Source organism: Oryctolagus cuniculus, chromosome 1 (genome assembly GCF_051225735.1).
Source record: "Oryctolagus cuniculus isolate XC-2025 breed Fujian yellow rabbit chromosome 1, ASM5122573v1, whole genome shotgun sequence".
Lineage (NCBI taxonomy): Eukaryota > Metazoa > Chordata > Mammalia > Lagomorpha > Leporidae > Oryctolagus > Oryctolagus cuniculus.
Window position 1 is genome coordinate 228,592,774 of NC_142867.1, and position 27,915 is coordinate 228,620,688.

At 62.2% G+C, this 27,915-nt stretch overlaps 1 protein-coding gene and 1 long non-coding RNA gene across 5 annotated transcripts; one reads left to right on the forward strand and one right to left on the reverse strand.

Moving 5' to 3' along the window:
* Window positions 1–1,311: 1,311 nt before the first annotated feature.
* On the reverse strand, window positions 1,312–5,123 carry LOC149128889 (uncharacterized). 3 transcript variants are annotated; one of them, XR_016225141.1, is made up of 5 exons: window positions 4,873–5,014; window positions 3,104–3,169; window positions 2,534–2,613; window positions 2,169–2,306; window positions 1,312–1,529 (listed from the first exon to the last, which is right to left on the reverse strand). It is a non-coding gene; the product is annotated as an uncharacterized LOC149128889 (long non-coding RNA). The 3 variants fall into 3 exon arrangements; XR_016225142.1 differs by lacking the exon at window positions 2,169–2,306 and having other exon boundaries at window positions 5,003–5,123; XR_016225140.1 differs by lacking the exon at window positions 2,169–2,306 and having other exon boundaries at window positions 4,873–5,038.
* On the forward strand, window positions 5,049–27,791 carry ADGRD2 (adhesion G protein-coupled receptor D2). 2 transcript variants are annotated; one of them, XM_089320001.1, is made up of 24 exons: window positions 5,049–5,251; window positions 6,412–6,496; window positions 6,824–6,887; window positions 7,218–7,430; window positions 7,681–8,322; window positions 8,564–8,662; window positions 9,053–9,138; window positions 9,333–9,614; window positions 10,636–10,747; window positions 11,730–11,864; window positions 12,196–12,319; window positions 12,722–12,827; window positions 18,089–18,144; window positions 18,653–18,779; window positions 19,154–19,257; window positions 19,396–19,498; window positions 19,657–19,810; window positions 20,818–21,151; window positions 21,848–21,968; window positions 25,076–25,117; window positions 25,230–25,440; window positions 25,872–25,930; window positions 26,204–26,234; window positions 27,482–27,786. In XM_089320001.1, exons 1-24 carry the CDS (start codon window positions 5,049–5,051, stop codon window positions 27,487–27,489), a joined length of 3,501 nt encoding a protein of 1,166 aa, XP_089176127.1. In that variant the 3' UTR covers window positions 27,490–27,786. The 2 variants fall into 2 exon arrangements, with proteins under 2 accessions (XP_089176127.1, XP_089176117.1); XM_089319991.1 differs by having other exon boundaries at window positions 26,204–27,791.
* Window positions 27,792–27,915: the final 124 nt, after the last annotated feature.

The window sequence follows — 27,915 nt, forward strand, 5'->3', positions numbered from 1 at the left end:
AAGAGAAACAAACGTGACTCCTCGCTGCGGTTTGGGTGCAGCAGTCACTGTGCTGGCCCCAGCCCTGGCTGTGCTGACGGAGCTACTGAGGACAGGGACAGGTGTGTCTCTCCTCTGTCCCCAGACACCCAGGCATGGGCAGGAGGCGAGCCCCGGAATGAGGAAGACTGGTGCCAGGAAGACCCACCCCTCTTTGTTGAAACAGAGGGGTCTGCAAAACCCCAAAGCCAGAGCGCTGCCTCCCCATGCCCGGACGGGGTGAGAAAGTGTTCAGTCTGGGAGCATGGCTAGAATCTCTAGAATCTCTGGACATCGGCCAGGCAGAGAAACAGGAAGGACCAGAAGACAGGGCATTCCTGGGCCTCCTGGAACGGCCTGGGAGGAAGGGGTGTGCAGGAGAGAGAGGGGTCTCAGAGCAGGTGGACTGAGAGAACCAGGCCATGGGGTGTGGGCTTCACCTGTTCGCTTTTAGGGAACCCAGCGCTCCCTAAGCTTTGCTTGAATGAATGATTGGTTGATTGCTGAACCAGACAAGAAAGAGGGGAACCTCGCGTGCAGCCCCCGGGGGCGGGACAGCAGCCCCGGAACACCGCATCCCCTGGCCGGGGCCCCCCAGCAGCTGCTCCCCCTGCCCCAGCCCGGATGCGTCCTCTGCGCTTGATGAAGTGAAAATAAGGCCTCTCGGGGTGACTCACAGGCGTTCAAATTGGATTGGCACGCGGCCGGGAGCAGTTGGTGGCGGGAGCCGGGGGACGGAGAGCAGGTTTTCGCTGGAGGCGACGTGCGCTTTATTTCCCTCTCGGTTGCTGACAAGGAAGCAGCTGTCCTTCCCTGATTGTTTTTACGGCGAGTCACAGCCGCGGCTCCCCAGTGCCCCCCTGCCTGCCAGGGCCAGGTGAGGAGCCCACCGGCCCGGCCCCGCGCTGCCGCGAGCCGCGAGCTCCACCTACCGCCGCCACCGCGCCGGGCCCGGGGCTGCCGGCCCCGAAGGAGGGGTCCCGGAGCGCCCCCTGAAGAGTACTGAAGAGGGCAATCGGCTTGCCGGCTGCCTCCTCCCACACAGCAGCTCCAGACTTCCCGCTGATGCCGCGTTACTGTTAACAAAACACTTCAGAACCTGTCCTGGCCCACCCTGGAAGACCCCGCGAGGTGGGCGTGGGCGGGTGGCGGAGGGAAGAGGTTTGCTGAAACCCCACAGTTTCCGAGTGCGGGAAATGAACCCCAGTTTCTCCGACTCTAAATCTCATGCCTCATGCACTGTGTTTTTTTTTTTTTAAGATTTTATTTATTTATTTGAAAGGCAGAGTTACACAGAGAGAGGAGAGGCAGAGAGAGAGAGAGAGAGAGAGAGAGAGAGAGAGAGAGAGAGAGGTCTTCCATCTGCTGGTTCACTCTCCAGATGGGTGCAATGGCCGGAGCTGCACTGATCTGAAGCCAGGAGCCAGGAGCTTCTTCCAGGTCTCCCACGCGGGTGCAGGGTGCAAGGACCTGGACCATCTTCTACTGCTTTCTCAGGCCATAGCAGAGAGCTGGATTGGAAGAGGAGCAGCCAAGACTAGAACCAGCGCCCATATGGGATGCCGGCACTTCAGGCCAGGGCATTAACCCGCTGCGCCACAGCGCCGGCCCCTCCACTGTGTTTTAGGTCCTCATCGTGAGCAGTTAGGAATGCCCTCAGCCTCAGTAACAACAGTGCTCTGAATACGTGGGGGTCTATTTTCCTCCCATATCATCAAACGGATGGGGGGTCAGGGTCACCAGGCTCTGAGGTGGCAAGAGCCCAGGGTCTTTCAATCTTGCTACTTCCTCATCCTCTCTCTTTCTGCCTCCCTCCCTCTCTGTCACTCTACCTTTCAAGTAAATAAAAAAACAAAACTGAAGAGAATCATAAATAGCCACAGCTTGATTGCGGCATAATTCACATGGCGTACCCTCCCCCACCTAGAGCGAGCGGCTCTCGCAGCTGGGCAACCTCAGAGCATTCGTACCATCACCCTGGAAAGAAGCCCTGCAGCCTGCAGCCTCAGTGACATCAGCTGAAGCCTGGAGGAAAGACCTGGGCAGGTGGACTGGGTGAGGCAGGGCGAGAAGGCTCAGGCCGTGCCCCAGGTGGACTGCGAGGTCGGCCACGGCCACAGGTCCCCTTCCCTCCTCTGGTTCTGGATTACCTCTGAATACAAGTTGGTGTCGATTGAGCACCTGCGTGCCAGGCTCCGGATGTGACTTAGGGATCCTGTGCTGGGGGCATGGGGGAGCAGGTGGGTGGGAGGAGCTTCTTTTTTCCCACTGGCAAATAGTTCTGCCCCCTGGTGGCCACAGTCAGCAGTGCAAGTGTCAGTCTCTGGGTCCATTCCTCTTCCCACTGCGCACCCCCCAGACCCCAACATCAGACATAACCGCGGAGTCCCGGGCATCCCTGTGAGCCAAGCTCTGGCTGGTCTTTCCTGCAGTCCTTTGACACACACAAAGTGCTCCCTGTGTTGAGCTTGGCCCGGTGGCTGGTGGAGGAGGGGGGGGCATGTCCGTAACTAACCAGCTTTTGGAGGCGTCAAGGGTTCCTGAACCAGTTCGATGTAAGGAGACAGAGAAGGCAGCCTAGGTGCAGGCTGAGACCTGAAGGACGAGTAGAAATGAATCAGAAGTGACTGAGAAAGGAGCGGACGCTTAGCTCAGAGCTGAAGACGCCAGTTAAAAAAGCCGGGGCCATCCCAGCTCTGGCTCCTGACTCCAGCTTCCTGCTGATGCGCACCCTGGGAGTCAGCAGCGATGGCTCAAGTAGTTGGGTCCCTGCCACCCTCCTGGGAGACCCAGATGAGTTCTCAGTTCCCAGCCTCGCTCCAGCCCCATCCCAGCTGCTGCAGGCATTTGGGGATTGCCCTCGGAGGCACTAGGGAGCCACGGAAGAGTTTTGAGAAGGGGAGGGACAGGGTGAGATAGACATGCTAGACAGACCTCTGACTGCTATGTAGGAGGTGGCTGGAGCAGGCTGATGCCAGGCCCATCCTACTTCCTCGGGGTCCAGGGTGGGAGGGGTGTCAGTGAGAGGAAAGGACCCCAATTTGCCCGCAGAGCAGGAAAAAACGGCAGTGACCCGGACACTCACCATGTCTGCCCACAGCCCCTCTGTGTGTCCCCAAAGGAAGAGGTGACTGCCAGTCCTGTGGAAGAACTGGAAGAGAGCACAGTCGCCCAAAAGAGAGTTGGTGGATGACCAAGTCTCCCAGCTCCCACCTCCCCCTTCCCAAATCCCTCGCCCTGGACCAGGAGGGGCTGGACTGAGAGGCCAAGGCAGGCCCAGGGCCCAGGGGTGGGGATCCAGCATCCTTGGGCCCCCCTCGAGGTCCCCCTGGGGCCTGGCGCCCTCACTGCTGCTCACCCCGCCACCCAGACAATGGGCCCGAGGAGCACACGGCTATCGCTCCCCCGCAGCCCCTGGGCCTGTCCACCAAGACAAGGGGACTGTCAGTGCTGCCGTGATGAATGGCCCCGCTGCCCACTGGACAGTGCCCCAGCCCTGCAGCCGAGAGATTAGGCCAGGCCAGGGGCCAAAGCCTGGGGACACCCACCCCCACCCCCACCCCCAAGGTACTTGGCCATCGACTTGAGCGACTCCTGGACAATGGGATCCTGTGTTGGGGAGAGGAGGTGGGCTAGGGGCCCGGGAGGGGGCATTGCAGGAACGAGAAGGTCATCCCTCAGGCTACAGGGAGGGACAGGAAGGGCAGGGCAAGGAGGGCCAGGAGGTGACAGAGGGGACAGGGATGGAGGCACCCCTTCCTGGCCGTGTCACCGTGCATTCTGTCTGGAAAGAGCAGGGCAGGTATGCAGCCCAGCGGGTAAGACTCAGATTAAGATGCCTGCAGCCCCAATCCATGTGCCTGGACTCGGTTCCCAGCTCGAGCTCCTGACTCCAGCTCCTTGCTAACACAGAGCCTGGGAGGTGGCAGGTGATGACTCCCGTGACTGGGTCCCCGTCACCCAAGTGGGAGACCTGGATTGGGTTCCCAGCTGTGGCCTCAGCCCTGGTGCAGCCCCGGCTGTTGTGAACCTTCGGAGAGTGCAGCAGTGAATGGGAGCACTTTGTCTACCTGTGTATCTGTCTCTCAGTAAGCAAGTAATTCGTTCAAGCGTGGATAGGGCCCACCTGCCCTCGGGCCTCTCCTTGCCCTTCCCGCTGGCTCCGGCACGTGGGACTGCACAGAGGCAGGCAGGCACACACTTCCCATCTGCCCAGGAGGCGGAGCAATGCCCAGGGCTCTGCTTCAGGTGAGGATCTCTTAGCCCCTAATTCCTCTCCTGAAAACGCTCAAGCCCAGAGCGACACTGCAGGGTGGCATTCTGGGACCCTCACCTCTCTCCTCCTGCTTTTCCTCTTCCAAGGGCAAGTATAATGGCCAGAAGGTTATTGTTAACGTGTCCATCAAGTTTGGCAAGAACGCTACACGGACCGTGTGCCAAGCACCACAGCCATGCTTTGTACCCGTTAAAGTCAAAGGCATTTAGCTCTCACAGCAATCCCGAGTCTTGTATTTATCATCTGCATGCTACAAATGGGGAAACTGAGGTTCAGAGAAATTGAGTACAGGGCCTCAGGTCAGAGTCAGCATCGATGTAGACCTACCAACCCCAAAGCTTTGCCCTGTCATTCAGCTGAGTCCCCTCCCAAGCAGGAATCCGTGTGGCTATGCTAGCAAGGCTTACCCCCTGTCCCTGGGCGCCACCCCCTTGCGGGCCTCGCCTCACTCAACTCCCCCCACCCTCAGCAAGCCCCCACTCCCTTATGGTTTGGAGGCTTGGATGAAGACCCAGAGACTAGGGTTCAAGGTCAGACCCCACCGCTGGCCAGCTGTCTCCCTGGGCCTCGGTCCTCACCTGGAAGTCCCCAAAAGCTCCCCCCGACCCCGCGGTGGAGAGGGGGAGACCCGCGAAGAGCCCATGCAGGGCGTGCCCTGGCCTGCGTGGGACTGCCATGCCCAAGGCTGCTTCATCTCCCCAAGTTTACTTGGTATCCAAGTCTTGCAACGTAGCCCCCTGTACCCGCGTCGTAGATGGGGGAGGCCGCAACCACAGGCCCTTCCCAGCCAAGCCAGGAGCCTGGAGCTCTGAGCCTAGCAGGCGAGGGGTTGGGGGCGGGGTCTCCAAGCACCGCCCCCAACGCCCCGCCTGCCTGGGTCCGGTCGGGTCTTGGCTACTTGGGAGCCTGCAGACGCCTCACAGACCCAGAACCGGCTCCAGGCACCAGGCAAAGCGGGTGAGCACGGGGGCTGGGAAGAGGGGAGGAACGAGAGTGCGAAGGGGACCGTTTCTGAACTGGCCCTGTTGGCCTAGGAGCAGGGGGTGCCCACAGTGGTGGCCCAACCTAGCATCTTTCTAGGGGGGTATCCATGCGTGTTTGGGGAGCTAGGAAGGCAGGTGCCAGGGATCCGAGGATGCAAATGGAGACAGGTGTGAACAAGGGGTGAGGGAATGAGCTTTTATTGAGCCCATACCATCTGCGCACATGTGAGGCACCCTTCATCCCTGTACCAGACCCCTAAGATTCCCCACCCCTGTGAGGCTGAAGGTTGGGTGCTCCCGGGGTGGGGGGGAGCTGACAATCAAAAGGTGCTTCTCAGAGCCCAAAACATGTGCTCCTGCGATCCTGCTGGGTGTTGTGAGTTTGAGTTTCCTGCTTTATCTGGAAGAGGGGAAGATGCGAATGATCCGTGTGATGGCTCCAGACTCCCAGCTGGCAAGAGACTGGCTGGCTGGAGTCGGGGTTTTCTGAGACCCACTAGTGGCCAGCCAGGGCCAGAGACACCCCCAGGGATCACTGCAGGAGTGACCCCTAAATCAACTCGCTGAGAGTGTCCGCAGCTTAGGACAGCACCGGGCTGTGGCGGACCCACCGTCAGGGTCAGGTAGATGAAGTGATCTAAGCTGATCTTAGAGGAGGGGCCAGAGAGGGCGGGAGGGAGAGCGCGGGCACAGCTCTGGGATGCCTGGCAAGGGACACAGCTTGGGGAGTGGGGGGAAGGTGGGACAGATGACCCAGTGCCTTGAGTGTCAAGCTGGGAACCCCAAAAGAACACAGGGAAGCCCCTCCAGCCCTGAGCTATGCCTCCCCACTGAGCTCTGCTCCGGCCCTCTCTGGCCAGGAGCTGGCTGCTGCCCTACCTTCCTCCCACACGAACCAGGGCAACAGTGGTTTTCAGCCACAGTCCTCAAGGGGCTCCTGGAGACCATCCCTTTGTGCCAGTAAAGGTCATCCTTGGTGGGTGGGCCACCGCATCCTGGGCTCCCAGCCTGCTGGTCGGCTCCCAGCCCAGGGAAGTGGGGAACCAAGCAGAGGGTACAGTGACCCTGCAGGCGTCCATGCCGGCAGCAACGCAGAACGCTAAGCTGCTGTCATGTTCTCCCCTCCTTCCTCAGTGCACAGTGGCCAGGCCTGCTGTCCCTCTCCTGCCCCTGCCGTGTCCAGATGGCCCCCTGCTGCTTCTGCCTGCTCTTCTTCCTGGTATCGGAGCCTCTGGGAGGGGGGCTGCTGGGAGAGCTCAAATTGCTAGGGTTCCAAGTGGCCACCCCACATTGTGAGGTCAGTGCAAAGCTTACACCAGATAACCCTGGTGTAGCTAAAGAACACAAGCCTCTTCAGGTGCCGCCCCTGCTACATTCGCTCTCCAGTTTGCTTCTTGCTCCCCCTCAGGCCCGTGAAGGGACCTGTCCAAGATCACACTGACTGCAGAGCCTGCAGCACCCCCTGCTGCACACAGTAGGCATGCACTAACTGCACACACGGTGGCCGGGGGCACCTAAACCAGCCCCCCACTGTCTTCTCTCTCAGATCAGGAGTCTCTCTGGGACCCCCTCCAGCTCCCCGGCTGGATCAAGGAACCCTCGGGCCGCAGGTTGGTGTAAGGGACCACCCAGGAGGCTGCCCTCTTCCCCAGCTTAGCCAGCCTGTGGCCCAGGTGGCACAGGACAGGAGGAAGTGACACTCTGTTCAAGCCCCTCTCCCTATATACCAGGCTCTGGGCCAAAAGTTTCATTCTGTCGGGGGCGTGCCTGCTGTGTAGACAATGGCCACGCTCTGCTAGGGAAACGATTCACCAAGCCATGGAGCGTGGCAGGGAGCCCAGCCCAGATGACTCCCAGCCCCAAGACCTCGGCCCTGACCACTTCCAGGGGGGCACATGCCACACACGCTGTGCCACAGCCCCTCTCCTAATACTCTCCAGCCCCCGTGGCCCCCGGAGAGGTGGTGGAGACTGCAGAGGGGGTGTGCAGGTTCCCGGGGCAGCGGCTGAGCTGGTGGCAGGCCCAGGAGTTCTGTGAGCAGCGGTTTGGCCACCTGCCACTGGTGCCCCCAGAGGGGATTCTTGCTGCACGGCTGCGCGACACGGTCTGGGCGGCGCAAAGAGAGGCTGATCGCCGGAGGCCCCCGCAGAGGCGTGAGTGTGGGGGCGGGGTGCTGCGACCTTCCCAGGTGGGAGCCCAGATCGCACCCTACCACATCTCCAGCTGAGTTCCCCTGCCGTGGACGTGGACGTGGACGGAAAGCAGGGGTGGGGCCCCTGGGGAGGGGGAACAGAACTCCCATTTCTTCCTCCTCGAGAGGAGGGGCCTCGCAGCTGCGCCCAAACGGAGAGAGGTCGGGGCGCACGGCTGAGGAGCTGAGGCCGGGCCCGCTTGTCCCCGCAGGTGTGCGCAACGCGGCGGCGCTGGTGTTCGGCGAGCGCTCGGCAGAGCGCGCGGCGCGGCTGCGGACGGCCCTGCCGGCGCTGGCGGCGCTGACGGCGTGCGCGCACGTGCAGTGGGACGCGACCTCGTCCGCCGCCGCCGCGCTCTTCTCGCTCGCCGCGCCCGCGCTGCCCAACGCGCTGCAGCTGCGCGCCTTCGCCGAGCCCGGCGGTGTCGTGCGCGCGGCGCTCGTCGTGCGCGGCCACCACGCGCCCTTCCGTGCCGCCTTCCGCGCCGACGGCCGCTGGCACCACGTGTGCGCCACGTGGGAGCAGCGCGGCGGGAGTTGGGTGCTGTTCGCCGACGGGCGGCTGCGCGCTGGGGCGCGGGGGTTGGCCGCGGGCCGCCCAGTGCCGCCCGGCGGCGTCCTGGTGCTGGGCCAGGATCAGGACTCCCTGGGCGGCGGCTTCTCGGCACGGGACGCCTTCAGCGGCAACCTCACCGACTTCCACCTGTGGGCCCGGGCGCTGAGCCCCTCGCAGCTGCGCAGGGCACAGGCCTGTGCACCGCCTCCAGGTGGCCTGCTTTTCCGCTGGGACCCGGCTGCCCTGGACGTCATGCCGGCTCTGCTGCCTGCCGTGCGGCTGCGCCTGCTCTGTCCCGGTACGGCCCACCCGAGCCCACCCTTGGTTCCCTAACACTGTCTCTGGACTTCACAGCCTGCGTGCTGGGCGGGTCCATTGTCCAGTCTTGTCCCAAAGTATTGGCCGTGGGGCTGCTCACCTAGGTCTCACCTCGCGCCCTAAAGCCAGGGCCTGTGTCCTGGGTCCCCATCGAGTGTGGCTGATTCATGGGACCACGAGGAAGCCAGGGTGTGACCCTGACACCTCCCCTACCCCGCCAGTGCCCTCAGAGGAGTGCCCCACGTGGAACCCAGGAACCCGCGCGGAGGGCTCCGAGTTCTGCCTGCAGCCGCGGCCCTTCCTCTGCTGCTATGGGACAGGTGCGCCCTGGTTGTGCTCCTGGCTCTGCTGGAGGGGCGGCCCCTGTAAGCCACGCACACCGAGCGGGGAGTGAGTGGTCGGCAGATCTGGGGATTCAGAATCTTCTGGAAGCTTCGGCGTCTCCATGGAGTCTGGGTCATAGAGCAGTGAGACCACACACACACACACACACCCCCGGGGGGGCGGGGATCCCAGCTGTGGGTCCTGGGGCAAACGATTTTGCCGTTCTGTGCCTCAGTTACCCCATCTAGAACACATTTGGGAGGCGACAGGCGCTTTCAAGTGCCGATCTGCCCCTGGGCTGCCCGTGGTGGAGGGGGGTCGCTGGCTGGCTGGGCCCGCTGTGCAAGGGCATGCCCGGGGCCAGCCGGCTGTGCTGTCCTTTGCAGAGACCTACCGGCAGCTGCAGGCCGCCCGGTCATGGCCCGGCCAGGACTTTATCCGCCGAGTCAATGCCTTGGCCAATGCCACTGTGGTGAGCCCTCTCCCCAGTTTCTGCCCCCACAAGGGGGCCACTCACCTGCTGTGTCTGCAGCGATGAGGGTTGGTCCTGCCTCCTACTTGGAGAGCTGGGGGCTTGTGGCTAGTTTGCCTGCTGTCCCCAAGGAGACCCTGGGGGAATCTCCTCCTGGCAGCCAGACCAGCAGTCAGCGGCTCCTCTGCCCGCAGCTCCTCCCGGACCCCCTCTCCGGAGCCCACGGGGCCCTGTCCCTGGCCGAGGCCTCCAGCTTCCTGGGCATCCTGGAGAGAGTCCTGGCAGAGGAGGCGGCTCCGCTGGGGCCAGCTGCGCTGCTGGCGGTCTTGCGCTTCCTGAGGAGGGCGGTGGCCCTGGGAACCGGTGAGCCGGAGCTCTTGCTGGAGCCCTGGGAGCGGCTGGGCCGGGGTGTCGTGTCTGTGGCCAGCCTGATCCTGGAGGAGCGCTCGGCTGGTGCCTGGCTGGCCGTCCACAAGGTGAGGCCCGCAGGGCTGGCTGGGCCGGGGCCCGGGGTTCCGGCTTGTGGAGCTGTGGGCAAGTGGGTGTGCGTCTCGGGGCCCAGCTCTCCAGCCATCCAGGGAAGCTCCTCTTTTGTCTGCTTCACGCGTGGAACTTCCACTCAGAACTGCACTTGAACCACAGCTGCGCAGCTAACAATGGTCAAGAGCCACTAACCCGTAAGGGCCTCTGTGTGTCTCAGAATCTGCTCAGGCCCAGCATGCGGCTCAGGCGCTCCGGAGAGCAGGAAAGGCAGCGTATGTAGGGGCCTCACCCTGGCGGAGGTGCTGGCAGGCCTGGGAAGGTCAGTCCAGAGCAGGGAGGGAACCAGAGGCCACGGACTTTGCCTCTTGGGTGAAGGAGCAGGCAGAGGCCCCCTGTGGCCTCAGGGTCAGAACAGAGACCAAGGTGTAGAGGTGGGCCGCCACCACCCGGGACGCTGCTTCACCTGGACAGGTGGTGAGCTCCCCACCCTGAGAAGTGTGCAAGCCCGCATTTGATTAGGGACCAGAGGTGCCATAGTAACCTGTTTCACACCAGACTCTGAACCCTGATTTCTCCCCTGGGGAGTGTGGAATTATCACACCTGTCTTGCTAAGGCAATAGCAGGGAGCTGATGAGTGAATAGGGTGGCTTGCACGGCATACAGAAGGTGTCCTATTAGTGCATGTTCTCCCCCCTTCCCCACTGTCATCCCCCATATAGCTTTCCTTCTGGTATCTAAAAATCTGAGCACCTGTTACAGGTCCAGCCCTGAGCCAGAGTGAAGAAGTGGGGCGGCCTGGGCCAGCCCTCTGCGGTGGCTCCGGCTGGCCAAGGAGCCGGCCGGCACAGAGCGCCAGAGGCTTCCTGGGGTGACAAAGGCACAGGAGGCTGCAGCGGGCAGGGCTGCCCCTGCCAGCTTGGAGACCCGGGATCTGCAGTGGGGAGAGTCTGTTAGCCCTGGTCAGGGCAGCGGCGTGTGGGAGGGGAGAGAGCTGAGACGTGGCTTCCTGCCAGGTGGTTGGCGGTCCTATGGTCCTGGTGGCGAGCGTGCAGCACCTGGCACCGCTGCTGAGCACTGTGCTGACCCCCGAGCAGCCCGGGGTGCACATCCAGCACCGCCATGCCGGTGAGCCTGCCCCTGCCCGCCCGCCCAGCAGGCCCCAGACACCTCTGCACTTCCGCAGATGCTCTGTCCCATTTCTGCCTTTGCCATGCTGTGCCTTCCATCAAGAATGCTCTTCCAGCTGGCGCCGTGGCTCACTAGGCTAATCCTCCACCTAGCGGCGCTGGCACACCAGGTTCTAGTCCCTGTCGGGGCGCCAGATTCTGTCCCGGTTGCCCCTGTTCCAGGCCAGCTCTCTGCTGTGGCCCGGGAGTGCAGTGGAGGATGGCCCAAGTGCTTGGGCCCTGCACCTGCATGGGAGACCAGGAGGAAGCACCTGGCTCCTGGCTTCGGATCAGCGTGGTGTGCCAGCCGCAGTGCACCAGCCGCGGCGGCCATTGGAGGGTGAACCAACGGCAAAGGAAGACCTTTCTCTCTGTCTCTCTCACTGTCCACTCTGCCTGTAAAAAAAAAAAAAAAAAAAAGTGCTCTTCCTCCCACCATCTCCTAGCAAACTCCTGTAGGTCCTGCAGAACCCTACAGAGCATCGCCTCCTTGGGGATGCCTTCCCAGCTTTGACTCTGTCCTGACAGTCAGTTCCTCCCTCCCCGGTCCCTGCAGCACCTTGAAGTAGGTTTTATTTCCATTGCATTTGTGATCATTACATAAGGAGTGGTCTTCCTCCACCTGATGCTCCAGGCGTGCCAGGGCTGCTCTGATTCATCTCTGCCTCTCAGGCCAGGCCCAAGGTCAGACTCAGTGAGTGTAGACAGAGCAAGGAGCGGCCCTGGTGGGAATTCAGGCCCACGCATGTGTCCTCCAGGTGCCACCTGCCTTCTGGTGACACATAGGTGTCCAAGACCTGGTGGCCATGCCCCCACCCCTGGCCCTGGGCAGGTGGCTGGACCTGTGATGGGGTGGGGAAGGGCCCAGACCCTGCCACCTGGGCCGCTCAGCTCCAAGACCTCCCTCTGGAGGTGCAGCCCCCAGCCCCATTTCATCCCAGGCCTGGAGGTGCGGAGCCTGCGCTTGGAGGAGGCCGGTCCCAGGGACTATGTGTTCACCATGCCCGGTGGCCAACCAGAGGGGCCCGGACACATCCTCATCCCAGCGGGTGAAGTGAGGCGGCTCCGTGGGAAAGGTGGGTGAGGGGGAGGGCGTGGCTGGGGCCTATCGGGATCCAGTCACACCTCAGCCCTGACACCCTCTAGTGTCCACAACAGAAGTCGGGGGCGGGGAGAGGCAGGCCCCAGCCTTGAATGTGCGCAAGGGTGGCTGGATTTGGCAAGGAGATTTGGAGCCGTGAGTTTAAGCGCATGGGATGACGGTGGTGCAGCTTACTGGCTGTGCCATCCTAGGAGAGTCGCTAGACCTCTGTGAGCCTCAGTTTCCCTATCTGTAACACGGGGAGAGCCTTACCACAGGAGCCAGCTCGTCATCAGGTGGGTCTGGGGTCCCCTCCTTTCATCCAGGCCTCTCTGGGGTCACCATGATCCACAGCTGGTTCACCTCGAGCATCTTGCAGTACACCCTCGCGGAGCCTGGCCTCGAGCGCCAGGCCCCCACCAGCACGGGCCAGGCGAGCGCGGTGCAGAGGTGAGTGGGTGCCCCCGCAGGTTGCTGAGGGCCTGCACCCCTTCCCAGGGAAAGGCTGGGCCTCCGCCCCTCCGCCCTCTCCTAGGGTCCCCCTGCTAGTGACCAATCTGTCCCTCGCAGCCCTGCTCTCACCCCCTCTCGGCACCCCACCACCACCTTCTGGAACTGCCACCTGGGCAGTGTGGCTGGGAACGTGGCGCTCCCTTGCCTGGGGTCCTGGCTCCGTGTTGAGACTCAGGCAGGGAGCACAGCTTACCCAAGCTATCAGCAAGTCCCGAGGCAAGACTGGCGCCCAGGCGCCCTGAGTCCCAGACGGGGCTGTCGCTGGGGTCTCCCGGGGGTCTGCATGAGATGAGCCAGCCATGGACGACCTCGCCCCGTCGGCTCCCCTTCTCCCCACAGGTCCCAGAGCACCCAGGTCGGCTCAGCGGTCATCTCCTCTGAGGTGCGGGACGCTGCCGGCGAGGTCAGCACGGCCGTGACCTTTCACCTGCAGCACCAGGCCCAGGTACGGGGTCCCCGTTTGGGAAAAGCCACCCTGGTACACTTATCCTGGTTTGGTTTGCTTCCTAACATCCCCCAACCTCACCACTAGTGTTTTCTTGTTGGACAACCAAGTTCTAAAAAAATGTTGGAGAAAAATATTCAGAAATGGTCCCCATCTTCCCAGGGGATGGGCGGGAAGTGGGTTGGTGCACACTTACCCACGCCCGGGGCACTACGCAAGCAGCATTCACTCCCTCCTGGAGCTGCCTTCTTCCCTGGAGCTTGAGGGAGGTGGTGGGAGCCGGGCTTTCTTTCTGGGTCTCTGTGACTCGATGCACAGGAGCCCACTGGGCAGACCCGGAAGGGCGTGCACAGGAAGCGTTCACACTCACCACGCACTTCAGAGGGATAAAGACAGCCTCGTGCCCATCAGGCAGGGACTGTCCCACAACCCCCCGAGAGCTGGATGTGGAAGAGTGGGCAGAAGTTCAGAGTGGGATAGGTGTTTCCTTCTCTATCAGCTGAAGGGGAAAATCCTCATGTCGTGTGGTTTGATTTCATTCCACGGAATACACAAACCCCTTCCGCCTTTGCACATTGGAGCATTTCAGAGGAAGCAAAAGTCTCCTTTGCTCATAACCAGTAATTCGGAGCACACACGCGGCTGCACTTGCTTGTCTGTCCCCTGAGACTTTCCAGAAACTTCAGCGAAGTATGCAGCCAACCGTGGGCGTCCGAGGGGGAGAGGCCCCAGGACCCCATCACGGATAGCCACAATCTGCAGCCGCCCAAGTCTTTTCCATCGGATGGTGCGGCATTTGCCCATGGTTACACCCCCCGCAGTCATTCCCGGGTTCCAGTAATGCCACCTAATGCAGTATCAGTGCTATGTGAATACTGGGCCAAACTGCATTGTTTAAAAGGAGTCGTGACAACAACAAAGTCTACACGTTGCAATACACATGCATCTTGTATTCCCGGAATGTTTTCCATCTGTGGTCGGTTGACTGCACAGATGGGACACCTGCAGATACGGAGGGCCAACTGTAGACATCGGCATCCTCAGTTACTGCCCTTCTCAGTGCCCCCCCGTGCGGGTTGACCTGTGCGTAGCCCTGGGTAAGGTGTGAACATTTCCGCGCGCTGCAGAGGCTTCTTGGTGCCTCTCCCAGAGCGGTCTCCCAGGACGTCACCGCTCTGCTTTCCGTGGCTACAGAATGTCTGTCTTTCCTGGAGTTGCACAGAAATGGAACCGCACGGACGTGTTGAGATCTGCTGCTGGCCCTCTGGTGGTGTTCGGGAGCCTTACCCACCAGGGGACTCCTCTGCACCGCCCGGCGCGTTCCACTCCACGGTGCCACCATCGGTTGTGTCGCAGGGACCTGTTGACGGAGACCCCACTGTTTTCAGTTCCGGCAGTTATGAATACGTCTGCTGGAAACACGCGTGCACAGCTCTTCTTGAGGACATAGGATTTCTCTCTTTCTTTTTAAGATATTTATTTGTTCGAAAGGCAGAGTTACAAAGAGGCAAAGGTAGAAAGAGAGAGAGAGAGAGAGAGAGGTCTTCCAACTGCTGGTTCACTCCCCAGATGGCCACAATGGCTGGAGCTGAGCCAACCTAAAGCCAGGAGCCAGGAGCTTCTTCCTATGTGGGCGCAGGGGCCCAAGGACTTGCGCCATCTTTTACTTTCCAAGGCCATAGCAGAGAGCTGGATCAGAATAGGAACAGCCAGGACTAGAACTGGCGCCCATAGGGGATGCCGGTGGTTCAGGCCAGGGCGTTAACCTGCTGAGCCACAGTGCTGGCCCTCCAATCCAGCTTTCTGCTGTGGCCTGGGATAGCAGTAGAGGATGGCCCAAGCACTTGGGCCCCTGCGCCCATGTAGGAAACCTGGAAGAAGCTTCTGGCTCCTGGCTTCAGATCAGCCCAGCTCCAGCTGTTACGGCTATTTGGGGAGTGAACCAGCAGATGGAAGACCTTTTTTTTTTTTTTTTAAGATTTATTTATTTATTTGAAAGTCGGAGTTACACAGAGGGAGAAGGAGAGGCAGAGAGAGAGAGGACACACCTGTCCCTCTGTCCTAGGTTCCCTAGAATTTCTCTCGGTGATCATGTATAGGTCGGGGCATAGGTCCTGAGGAGGCTTGTGTTAAGTGCATCCCTAAGGATCCCGTAGTTTTGGATGTTGTTGTAAATGCTCGTATTTTCCCGGTGCAGTGTTAACCTGCTCATTTCCAATTTACGTAACGCAGTTGACGTCCGAGCATTGATGCCGCGTCCTGTTCCGCTCCCGGCCCGGCACTCCCAGCAGCCCCCTAACATCCTGGGGTCTCCCACACACGCGATCCGCTTGTCTGCACGTGGAGGCTGTCACGCTGTCTCCTCTCCCACCCGTGTCGTGTGTCCTCTCTGGCCTTGTCGCGTTGGCTGGGGTCTCTGGTTTGGCGTGGTGTTGGCTGTGGATCTTTGTGGGAGCCCTTTCTCCCATTAAGTTCCCTTCTCTTCCTAGTTTGTCATGGACGGCTATTGAGTCTTGCCAAACGTTTCTTCCACAGTGGCACAATCTGTTTATCTGTGAAGATAGAAAATTCCGCCGGTTGATTCCAAACATTAAACCTGCTTTGGATTCCTGGTGTCAGCCCTGCTTGGGTTTGGTGTATTGCATTTTCTATGCATTGTGGGATTCGGTTTCAGATATTTTGTCAATAACTTGTGTTTGTGTCCCTGAATAACGTGAAGTCTTCTCCTAATGTCGCCCTCTGCTTTGGGCATTAGGTTAACGCGGGCCCCGTGACATGAGCCGGGAAGTGCTCCCTTGTCCCCGTGAGCCTTTGCGAGCCTTTGCCAGTGGTCATCTGGGCCTGCACTTCCTTTGTGGAAAGATTTTAAATTCTGAGTTCTATTTCTTGAGTTGATATCAGTGATTTGGGTGTGTTTGGTTTTCTTCTTGACACATTTTGATAACTTATGCCTTTGAAAGAACTTGTCCATTTCATGTAGTTTATCAAATTCCTGGCTTAAAGCTGTTTATTAACTTTTTAAAAATATTTATTTATTTATTTGAAAGACACAGAGAGAGAGAGAGAGAGAGAGAGAGATCTTCCATCTGCTGGTTCACTACCCCAAAGGCTGCAGTGACCAGCACTGGGCCAGGCCAAAGCCAAGAGCTTCCTCTGGGTCTCCCACATGGGTGCAGGGGCCCAAGCACTTGGGCCATCTTCCGCTGCTTTGCCAGGTGCATTAGCAGAGAACTGGATCAGAAGTGGAGCAGCCGGGACTTGAACCAGCGCCCATATGGATGCCAGCACTGCAGACAGCAGCTTAACACACTATGCCACAGCGCTAGCCCCAAAGCTGTTTATTCTATTCCATCATTCTCCTCCTAAGATTTGTAAGATTTAAAGTGATTTCTTTTTTTACTCTTGACAAGTCTTGCTGGAAGTTTACCAATTTTGTTTCTATTTTTTAAAGAACTATTGATGCTGCATTTATACACTATGGTTTAAATACGTTAATATAAAAAGTAAATGAAAGGAACGCACTGCTTATTGCGTGCGACACGTTTGGGACATACAGAAGGGGAGGAAGAAGACGGAAAGCCCTGCCCCTGGAAAAAGCCTCTGCGAAGGTCTGGCCACGCCCTCCTGGCCTGTTCTTGGCCTCTGATGCCTGCGAAGGTCTTTCCTTCAGCAACCCCCAGGCCTTGCTCCGCGGGCTGAGCCGTGCAAGCCCAGTGCTCTCCGTGCCCCTGCGGGGGTCTGCATGCGGGGTCACCGCCGTCCCCTTGCTGCCACCCCATCCCAGCTGCTGGGGCCCAGGCCTGAGCCGCCACACTCCAGGGTGTGGTCCAGCTGCTGCGAGGCCCTCTCCCAGCCACTCAGCCAGAGACTGCAGGGCGCCTCCATTCACCCCAACCGTGCCCAGCCCCTCCTCTCTCCCCCTGGTGACTGGTCCCTTGTTGGGGCTCCAGGCAGAAACAGCTTTGTGACCTTTGGGTGTCTGGCTACATTTGTGTTTTAGTCTGTACCAACAGTAAATGTCACCAATGGTGTCATCGTCACTCATTTGTAAAGTATAGAGCCGAGGCGGGTGTCTGGCCTAGTGGTTGAGACACCAGGGCACCTGGGTTCAGTCCCCAGTGCCAGCTCCTGATCCCAGCCTCCTGCTCACGCGCACCTTAGGAGACAGCAGGGACGATTCAAGGAGCTGGGTTCCTGCCACCCACGTAGGAGGCATGGATGGAGTTCCAGCTCCTTGCTTGGGCATCTGAAGGGCTGGTTTTGTGTTCCCAGCACCCCATGCAGTATGCACTTGAGGCCCAGGAAAAACATGAATGAGCGAGTGAATACACTTCACTCCACCCAAGCCCACACCTGCGGAAGGGCCAGGCAGCTGGCTCAGCCAGGACCCGGTCTCAGCGCCATGCTGTGTGATGTAGGGCAAGTGACCTCCCGTCTCTGAGCCTACCTTCCTTGTCTGAAATCATGCGACTTCGTACCTGTCTCCTCAGTGGCTAAGAAGATCCGCCACCGTGAAGGGCATGGAAGTGCCTGCTGTTGCCCTCCCCGGTTGGGACCAAATGCCAGGCTCAGGCCACCTCCCCTGTTCTGTCTCCAGCCTTAATGACGTTGTATGAAATTATATTGTTGGCATCGTTTGCTTACAAAAACTCACACGTGCACTACAACGGTCCAAACCCAGAAGCAGCCAGTGTGGACTGCGTTATGATTTGCCCCCAGACCTCATATGTGTGTGCACGTGTGTGTATTTGTGTCTGAGTACATGCATGGGTGTATATGTGCACTGTGTATGTCTGTGTGCACGTGACCATTTATGTACATGTGTGTATGTGTGCATGTGTCCATGTTTGGGTTTGGATGTGCATGTGTACATGTGTGTTGTATATGTTGTACATGTGTGTGCATGTGTGCGCGTATGTGTGTGTGTGTGCACAAGCAAATGACTTTCATTCTTTACAAAGTGGCCCCACCACGCATCCTGTTGGTCAGCTTCTCACCCGCTGGGCGGCAGATCACTGAGGTCTTTCCCCAGCAGTGGAGAGGGGCCCGCTGGGGGTCTGCCCAGGTGCAGAGCCCTCTTTAACCCCCACCGCGGTGGCCGTCAGTGGGTCCCAGTGCCTTCCTGGCGTGCATGGGACAGCAGGCGCTCAGCTGGCCTCCTTCTGCCTCCCGCCTGCCCCGGGGCCTCACCCCCCCCACCTCCGTCCCACCCCATCTTCACACCTGCCCCGCTCACACACCTGTCCTGTCTCCCGCCCTAGGCCTCCCCTCAGAGGCTGGTGGAGCCGGTCTGTGCTTTCTGGAACTTCAGCCCTGGGTGAGTCTCCGCTGCCGGGCCGCCTGCCCTGCTTGAGGGGGTCAGCACTCACCGTGCGGTGCGCCCCTGGTCACTGGGTCCCACCCCTGGGACAGGCTGCAGCAGGAGAGCGCGTTACTCGGAAGGTAGTGAGCTCCCTGTCGATGGAGGTGTGTGAGGGAGGCGGCACTCACTGTGAGGTGCCTGGGAAGAGACAGGTGCCGACTGCGAGTTCCGTGTGACCCTGGCAGGCCGCTGGGAACTTTGAAGGGCAGAGGAGGCCCGGGATTAGCCCTGTCCCCTGCCCTGGGTGACATCAGTCATAGTGCTCAGTCCTTAAGAGGCGGCCCTGCTGTCTGCCCTGGCCTCCTGCCGTCCTGAGAAGGCTGAGCGCAGCTGACAAGACGGGAAACTGAGGCCGAGGTCGCATAGCTGGCTAGAGGCAAGCCAGTGACGTCCCAGGCTGGAGGGAGGAGGTTCCTCGTTCCCCACCCCCCATGAAAGCCCTTTCCTTCCCCACCCCCTCCAGCCGAGACACAGGGGGCTCCTGGGCCACCCGGGGCTGCTCCGTGACTGCCCTGTACCCCGACTCCACCGCCTGCTTCTGCAACCACAGCACCAGCTTTGCCGTCCTGCTGCAGGTGTGGGATGCCCAGGTGAGCCTGCGAGGGCGGTGGGGGAGGGGCGACCACCAGCCCGGGAGCAAGGGCGTGGGCGGCTGGCTTGTCACAGGGCCCCGAACCGCGGCTCAAGAGTGCCAAACAGAGCGGAGGCACTGGGCACCGAGAGGGCACAGACAGGGAGTGGGGTCAGGTGGGATGTGGGGTGAGGGGTCGGTCCCGGCTGGAGATCGAGTGAGGAGCGGGTAGGTACCGGGTCAGGGGACATGGCCAGGAGCGGCCCCGGAGGGGAAGGGAAGCCTGGAGGAGACCGGGGGGCCTCCATGGGTGGTTCTGGGGGAGTGAGGTGGGCAGGGGGAGCTGTGCTGCGCCGGGGCAGGGCGCCCACTGCTTCCGGTCCGGCCCCGCAGAGAGGCCCCGAGGAGGACTCGCTGCTGCGGACGGTGTCGTTTGTGGGCTGCGGCGTGTCCTTCTGCGCCCTCACCACCAGCTTCCTGCTCTTCCTGGCGGCCGGGTGAGGAGCGCCCACCCCGCCTCCCGCGTCGAGGCCCCCGGTGGAGCCGCCCGCCTGCCTCCCTTGGCCCAGCCACTGTGGACCCAAGCGGGGCGGAGCCCGGGTGGGCCTCTGGCCAACCGCTGCTCTGCGTGCCAGGGTGCCCACGTCGGAGCGGACCACAGTCCACAAGAACCTGACCTTCTCCCTGGCCTCGGCCGAAGGCTTCCTCATGGCCAGCGAGTGGGCACAGGCCAGCCAGGTGGGCAGCTGGCAGGGGGTGCGTATGCTCAGGGCCAGTGCAGAGATCTCGCTCGCGGACGCCTCTTTGGGTTGTGATTGCCAGGCCCCGGGGCGGGGCCAGGGGGACCCAGGGTAGGGGGTGCGCAGCTGATCAGGGGCTCCCCCGCCCTCCCACAGGTGGCGTGTGTGGCTGTCACAGCCGCCATGCACTTCCTCTTCTTGGTGGCTTTCTCCTGGATGCTGGTGGAGGGACTACTGCTGTGGAGCAAGGTGGTAGCTGTGAGCATGCGCCCTGGCTCCCGGATGAGGTTCTACTACGCCCTGGGCTGGGGTGAGGCCCTGCCCCCCGCCCCCGTGCTGTTCTCAGCCAAGCCACCACGGCTTCCAGTGCTGGCTCATTTCCACCTGGCACCCCCCAGTCTCCATCCGGCGCCCGCCGCCACCCAGCACCCAGCGCCACCCACCTCTGCCACGAGCTCCGTTTTCTCAGTTGGGTCAGCCTCCAACTTGACCCAGCCCTGTTCTCACCCACTCATTCAAGGGAGGGAGAGAGCCTGCACCCCAAGTGTCCCCAGCAGCTCCAGGCCAGGCGAAGGGACGAAACCAGGAGCTGGGGACGCCGCTCAGGTCTCCCCATTTACCATCGCCTGCTGCCTCCCCGGATGTGCATTAGCAGGGGGCTGGAGTCAGGAGCAGAGCCCGCCGTTGGGATGCGGGCAACTTAACCGCTAGGCCAATGCCCACCCCACGGAGCCGTGAAGGTCATGAAAACACTGAGGACAGCAAATAAGCCAGACCATCTAATTCACCTCTAATTCACGCGCCCATTCACTGGTTTATTCCTCAAATGCCCATAAAGGCCAGGCCAGGGTTGGGGCCCAAGTCAGGAGCCAGGAGCTCGATCCAGGTGTCCCACGTGCGTGGCAGGCACTCAGGTGCCTCCCAGGCCTGCATTAGCTGGAGGCTGGAATCGGAGCAGAACCAGGACTCAGACCCAGGCACCCCGCTGAACTGGGACGTGTTAATGACCGCACCAAACACTGGTCCCCCAACACCAGTTCCTCCTAATCCTCCCCCCGCAGCTGCCTCAGCACCCCAGGTCCAGTGTTGCTGTCGACCCCATGCCTTGGCCCACCCTCCTGCCCTGCACCGGCTTCCGGTCCCAGCTGTCCCCACTCCCAGACTACTCGAGGCTCCACTAATCCCTGACGGCGTCAGGCCCCCAACCCTGCTCTCGGATCGTCCCAGCGCTCCCCCGTACGGCTGTCCTGGGCATGGGGGCTGAGTCCTGGAGAGAACGGACTGGGCGGCATGGCCTGAGGCTACTTCTTTCCCTAGGCGCGCCTGTGCTCATCGTGGCCGTGACCCTGGCTGTGTCCCCCCATGACTACGTGGCTGCCGGCCACTGCTGGCTCAGCGTGCACACGGACGCCATCTGGGCCTTCGTGGGGCCTGTGCTGTTCGTGCTGGCTGTGAGCGGGGTGGCCCGGGGACCCAGAGGGGAGGGGCATGCCGGGGACGGGGCCCCCTTTCACCCACTGACTCCAGGTCTCCAGGCCAATACCTGCATCCTGGTCCGCGTGGTGCTGGTCACCGTGTCCAGTGCCCACCACCGCGCCCGCACACTGAGCCCACAGCCATGCCTGCAGCAGCGGCTCCGGATCCAGATATGGTGAGGCCCAGGCTGGCGGAGTGGGGGTTCGCTGGTGCCCGCGGAGGCTCATTGCGTGTGAGCCCCTGTTGAGAGGCAGCAGGCTGCACTGAGCGTGCACTGTGCACACATCCCCGCCTCTGTGTCACACATGCCCACGCGTGTCCATGTATAGAAATGACCACTGAGGCTGTGCAAGGCAGGTGTGCTCACTGGCCCCTGTCCTGGGTTTCACCATCTGACAGCCTCCGAGGGGACAAGGGAGAGGAGACCCCAAAACCAGGGAGTCTCCCGAAGTTCAAGTTTGGGGTGCAGCTCCGGGTCTCCACCCCTGCCAGCAGCCCCTCCGGCCTCTGCAGGGCCATGTCCGGCTTGAGAAGGGGCTGTGGCTTTCTTCCTACACTAGGGGCAGGACAGCCCAAGCCAGGGAGTCCCTAAGAGTCCAGGGACCCCTGGGGCTCCTTGGGGAGGAGGAGGGGGAGGACCCTTTGATCCCAAGCCCCTCGTTCCCCGGCACTGGCCTCAGCCCTCACTCTGGGCTGCTGCCCCCGCTTCTTTAAGCAGGGGTTGGTGGCTGGGGTCCCACGTCCCAGTGCCTCTGCCCCACCCCCCAGGCACGGCCCTTGAGAGGGGCAGCGGAGCCTGGGTCCTGCCTGCACTGCTGCCCCCACCCAGGATTTCCTCCCTGGGCCCCTGAGCACCGCCCTCCCCCCACAGGGCCACCGTGAAGCCAGTGCTGGTGCTGCTGCCCGTCCTGGGCCTGACCTGGGTGGTCGGCATCCTGGTGCACCTGAGCCCGGCCTGGGCCTATGCCGCTGTGGGCCTCAATTCCATCCAGGTACCTCCAGGTCCCAGGGCTCTGACGTGCACGGGGACTCTGCAGGGTGTGGCAACACCTGCTTTGCCTGGGGCCCAGGGAGGCGGCGAGCTCTTGGCCACTTGGAGCGCTGGGCAGTGTCTTCTGCTGTTCGCCCCCTGTGCCAGCTGCTCACACTGAGGGGGGGGAGGCGATGCACCCAGGAGGGCAGGGGTGCTGGGCATTGGTCACCAGGGTCCTTCTTCCCCTGGGCCTGGGGGACTCAGCCACCTTCTGCCAGGCAGGTGTGGAATGAGAGAGGAAAGAAAGGGGAGCTGTGGGGGATGGGGTAGCGGTGGGGGGGGCCCTGTGCTGGAGGATGCTGGGGTTCCAAGGGGTCCAGCTCCCTGACACCTGCACGGCACTGAGCCATGGGGGATGGGGTGGGGGCCCCATTCCAGCCCTGCCCTCGAAGCCACCCGTGACCCTGGCTGGGTTTTCCTGTCATCACAGCGTGGGGTGGGTGGCAGCAGCATCTTGTTGCCATGGTGACCACCACAGCTCCTTGTCTGGTGCCGCCCTCCCAGGGTGAGGGGTGGCTCCCTGATGCTCTCCACCCCTTTCCATACCTCCCCGGTAGGCAGGGACCCAGCCCCGGGGACGATGCCACCCTCCCTTCCCCTCGCGGGGTCTCGTGTCTTTGTCCCCCTGGGAGATCCTCCTTGGCTCACAGGCTCTGTCACCATCTCCCTCTCCCTGCCCCCTTCTCCCACTTAGCACTGACACCGCCCGCCTGCCCCAGCCCCTGCTCTCCTGGGCCTCTCTCCACGTCTCGCGTTCTCTCCTCGCCTTCTGTCTCTGTCATGTCACCCCATCTTGCTCTCCACCTCTGCCTCTCTGTGTGTGGCATGGCCCTCTCTGCCCGCCCTGGGCTCAGGCTCAGGCTATGTCTTCCACGATCTCTGCCACACGCCAACCCACTACGCCACTGTCGCCCTGGGTCCCCTCTCCCCGCCCTCCACCGCCAATCCCCACTCTCTGTCTTGGCTGTCAGCTGGGCAGGGGGCAACAGGGGGCAGCAGGCCCGGGGCTACAGGGGCTGGGAGTGGCTCCACTGACTTCTTGCCTCCCAAAGCCTGCACTGGGTTTTGCAGAGGGAGAGCAAAGCCTCATTTCCATAACCAGCTATGCCTCCCGCTTGCCCTGCTGAGACCAGGACACACCGGGCAAGCCTCAGCTTCCAGGTCTAAATATAGGGGATCAGATTGCCACCCACCTCGTGGGATCAAGTGGCGTTCAACTGGGGTAACACGCGTGGGGGCTCAGTCCCCGGAACACAAGGAGCCGTCAGTGGCTCAGCACACTCTGCCCAGCCCCTCCTCTGCCCGCTGGGGGCTGCCCTGCCTGCCCAGGGTCAGAGGAGCCACGGATGCGGCCATCCTTGTACGAAGCGGCCGAGGCAGGCTGGCGTTGAAAGACTGCAGGTTCTGCGGGTGCAAGCTCACAGGGTCCCTGCGGGCGCTGGCTTCTGTCGCAGGCCATGCAGGCTGCACATCGTGGGAGACAGGCAGCGCGGGCATCCGTCTGGTCTCTTGCCGCTTTCTCACTGCACCAGGATTGGGCCCCGGGGAGCTCTCTCATGACCTTATCGAACCCCAATCATTTTGCAAAGGCCCCGCTCTCAACTCCAGAGTCACACGGAGTTCACGCCTTCTTCAAACCATGAACTTCCGGGTGCTGGGGATTCAGCTCCTGCGTGAGTCTGAGGGCTGGGACGAGCCATAACCCAAGTGCGGCCACCTTTGGAGAGCTCGGCTGCGCAGGGGACAGACCCCGAAACCACACAAGCACAGGCGGTGCCGTCAAGGCTTACCCACCAGGGCAGGGTCAGGGCGGCGTGGGGGCAGGGAATTCACTCACGGGAGGCAGAACGGGCACTTCCAAGTGCTGAGAGCTGACGGCTGCATGGGGAGAGGAAGGAGAATGTTTTAAGCCAGGGGAGTGTGATGGGATCAAATGGAGGAGAGATGTGGAGAGGGAAGGCCTGTGAGAAATGGGGCAGGAGCAGGTGTGGAGCCCAGAGCGTGCGGGCGCCCCAGAGCTGTTGCAAGGAGCTCAGACTTTGTCCCAGAGGTACCCGGGAGCTATAGAGGGTGTTAGGCAGGTGCTGGTATGGTTGGGTGGGAGTTTGGAAAGATGCCTTTGTTAGGTGATGCAGAGGCAGAAAACAGGACAGGTGGGTGCTGGGGCTGGAAGGTGCCTGGGTCTGTCTTGGGGGCTGGGAGAGGTGGTTTCATTTCTGTGGGTGCCTACACACCGGGGCAGCAGTCGGGCTCATAGGCTCCAGCTGTCAGCCCTGGGAGGCTGGGAGGTCTGGAGAAATTCCCGCCCCCGACCTGGGTCCTGCGGTCTGACCCTCAAGGCAGGAGCTGCTGCCTCTTCCATTACCCAGGCAGAGCCGGAGACGTCCTGGGCTCCACACACAGACACGGGCACACGTGTGCATGCACACATAGGTGCACACATACCCAACACACATGGACGGCAACAGCTACATGCCACGTGAGCACCCAGGGACAAGAGCCCACATGTGCGTGCACACCCACACGTGCACACACCCACCGCGGGGCTGCTGTGAGGGCAGAGGGAGACCCTGCATGGGATGGCGCTTTGTGAGTGGCGAGGCCCCCTTGGTCACCGGGCGCGTGGGCAGGAGACAGCCAGCGCTGCCGCAGCTCCCACCCTGGGCCTGCACACACCGGCCTCGGCCCCACTGTGCAGATGAAGAGTCGGAGAGGTGAAGGCTGCTCAGCGGAGGCGTGGTCGGAAGGCACTCCCGGGCCTGCGCCTGCACGTGGACTTGGCCTTGGGGCTTCAGGAAGGCCGCTGAGGCTGTGAGGCCGTGAGGCTGGGGCAGGTGCAGAGAGGCTGCCGGGCCTTGCGATGCCCTCCCCCTGGGAAGACCCCGCACCACAGGGTTTGCCTTCAGTCTGCACATCTCTGGGTATCTCTGTGGGTGCCCATGGCCTGTGGACCTCTGGGGGGCGCTGTGGCTCCAGGCAAGACAGGAAGCTAAGCCACAAGGAGGGGTCTGGGGAGGTGGCGCTCCTAGGAAGCGGCACCTGCCCATCTGCTGGGTTTGTCCCTAGGGGCCATACATCTTCCTGATCTACTCGGCCTACAACGGGGAGGTGAGTGGGGAGGTGGGGTGCAGGGAGGGCTGGAGCTCCCCCATATCTGAGCATCACTGCAGGAGGCCCATGGGAGTGGGGGGCCCCAGACCAACCTGCACGTGGTCCCCAGGTGCGCAGCGCCCTGCAGAGGATGATGGGGAAGAAGGCAGCCGCCGAGGCGCTCGCGGTGCGGCCAGGCGAGGCCCGAGGGGCAAGAGGCCCCCCCAGGCCCCCCACCCTCTCCTTTCAGCCCTGCTGCAGCCCCTCCGGCCAGGGGCCCAGCCCTCCAATGGGCAGCCCCTTAGCCTGGGCTCCACCCCGGAGACAAGTGGCTCTCAGAGGTATGGCCCCTCCCTCCCTCCATTCTGCCCCTCCACCACACAGGCAGATCCTATCCGACCATCTGAGGGACAGGGAGACCCAGGCCCAAGACATCTGGCAGCCTTGGGCTTGGGCCATGACTTAGCCATGGCCTGTGTCCCCCACAGCCTCCACCAGGGATCAGGGCCCCTGGCGCCCAGGCTAGAGGTGGGGCTGGCCCGGGGTGACCTGCTCTGGGTCTCCAGGAAGAATGGGCTGGTGGAATGGGTTCCAGTCTGAGGTCCCAACTTCCTTCCTGTGTGCCCTCAGGCAAGCTGCCCTCCCTCTCTGGGTAAACCTTCAGTGGGTTCTTAGGGTACTTGATAGCGTGGTAGCCAGGGTGGGAGAGAGAGAGGGCTTCCTGCCTCAGTTTCCCCACAGTTCACCAGCTCCGGGGTTTCTCCCCCACTAGGGACCCGTGGCCCCAGAATCCCCACAGCCTTCTCCTCCATTGCGGAGCCCGAGAGACCGGTGAGGCCGGACAGGGTGTGGCCCCTGGGCTTGGCCAAGGGCCTGGCAGGGGTGGCCTGCGGCGTCAGGGGAGCCGCAGGGACTCTGGTAGGGCTGGGGTGGGGGCATCCCCTGGGATCTGTTCCCAGACTGACGATGTCGATGTCGGGATTGTTGCTGGCTGCACCTGAATGCCAAGGACCCCGGGGGCGGGGCACCAAGGGCCCTGGGAAAGCGGGAAGAGTGGGCCTCCCCTCCCCACTCCCGCCCCTGATGGTCCCTCTCTGTCCCTAGGCTGTGGAGCTGACGGCATTCAAGGCTTCAGGTAGCGCTGGCACCTCAAAGGGTCCCTCTTCCCTGGGGGCCTGGACACCCCGTCTGCCCCACTAGCAGAATGACACAGTGTAAGGGGCCCTCCCCTCACCGTGCCCCTTGGTGGGGCCTGATGGGGCTCCTTCAGAAGCCGTGAAAGGCGGGGCTCCCCCCAGGGGCCACAGTTAGGGATGGAGACCCCGTCCAGAGGGGGTGCTGCCTTCCTGTGCCCCCCAAGCCCAGCCTCCCGCCGCGGAGGGCCCCTGTCTTGGTGCCTGGTGGTCTGAGCCGCCTCCCACACCCGTGAGAAACAAGTGCTTTCCTGCCCGGCCTGAAGCAAGATGCGGTGACCTGTGGCAGCTGGGCAAGCCTGGGGACCCTGCTGGGGCGGGGCCAAAGCCGCGGAAGCTAAGCCGGCTCCATGGTTCCCCCAACCATAAACCAACCCGGCGCAGCCTCAAACCCGCCCTTGAGGGGCAAGAAGCGGGTTCCTGGAGCTCCACCTGGGGCCGGGCTCCGAGCTAAGCCCAGACATCTGCAGTTTCTGATCCAGGGACCGCAGAGGGGCGAGCCCCCCCAAGTCGCACAGCGGTAGTAACGTGGCGAGGGAGGCGCGGACGCATTTGCACCCGGGGCTGTGTGGCCCGGCCGCCACGCATGCCGGGTGCCTCAGTGCCTTGGAGCGCAGCTTCCCCTTCTGCAAAACGGGCCTGGGGCGCCCCCTGCAGGCTGGTCGGGAGGGCGCAGGGCCAGGCACCGGCCGGAGACCGAGTGGGGCCTGAGCGGCCCCTCCCCCCAGCCGCCCCCGCCCCCGCCCCGCAGCGTGGCTGCGGGAACAAGAGCGCTGGCGGCGCCTCTGCGCCAAGTGACAGCGCCTTTGTCTCTGCTGAATGGGTGCGTTGCTAGAGCCGCCCGTAGCAACGGAGCGGCTTCCACCTCGGCCCCACCCTGCGGACCTGCACCCTGGTCCGGCCCTCCAACCCCCGCAACCCGCCCGGGTGGCCCGAGCGAGAAGTGCGGGGGCCCGCCTCCGCTCCTCCGAAAGCCCAGAGAGCCCTCCAGGCCGTGCGGCCACGCAGGTGTTCTTAGGATGGAGCAACTGGGGCTCAGGCAGAGGCGCTCGGGCTGGGCTTGCCACCCAAGACCCGCCCCGCCCCCCCCCCGCCTCAATTCCCGGAGCCCCCGCCGCCATGCAGGGGTCCCCACGCCGATTCTCCGATTCTCCGCCAGCCCAGCCCAGAGGACACACTTTCCTTGCAGGTTTCTAGACGGAGACCTTGGGGGCTTTTCTCCTGGCCCCTCCCAACTCAGCGGGGCCTGGAGACCGCGTCCTGGGAACCCCAGGGAGAATGCGGCTGGACCTCCCCCTCTCACAGCTTAGCTGCCCCTGCTCCTCCTGGGAGTGGGGGCCTGGGCTGCTGCTCCCGCCAACCCTTGCAGATCCACGGCTCTGGCCCCATCCACCTGTCCGTCCCCACCTGCCCCGCGTTCTCATGCCCTACCGTGTGTCTTTCTGGTAATAAATGGGTCCCAGTGAGTCTCTCTGGTCCCTCTGTGTGTGTGTGTGTGTGGGGGGGGTGTCCTGGCCTGGGAAGGATAGGAGATGCCAGCTTGGGGGGGGGGGGGGCTTTGGGCCTCATCTCCAGGGCAGGTGCATTTATTAGCACCTGCTCTGCCTCTGGTGGAGAGACAGA

Excerpts from the sequence above, each read along its gene's own strand:
- ADGRD2 (XM_089319991.1), top strand. The coding sequence starts at position 5,049 with ATGGGGGAGGCCGCAACCACAGGCCCTTCCCAGCCAAGCCAGGAGCCT. Across the intron at positions 10,748-11,729 it reads CATCCAGCACCGCCATGCCG|GCCTGGAGGTGCGGAGCCTG; the intron begins GTGAGCCTGCCC and ends ATTTCATCCCAG. Across the intron at positions 12,828-18,088 it reads ACCTGCAGCACCAGGCCCAG|GCCTCCCCTCAGAGGCTGGT; the intron begins GTACGGGGTCCC and ends CTCCCGCCCTAG.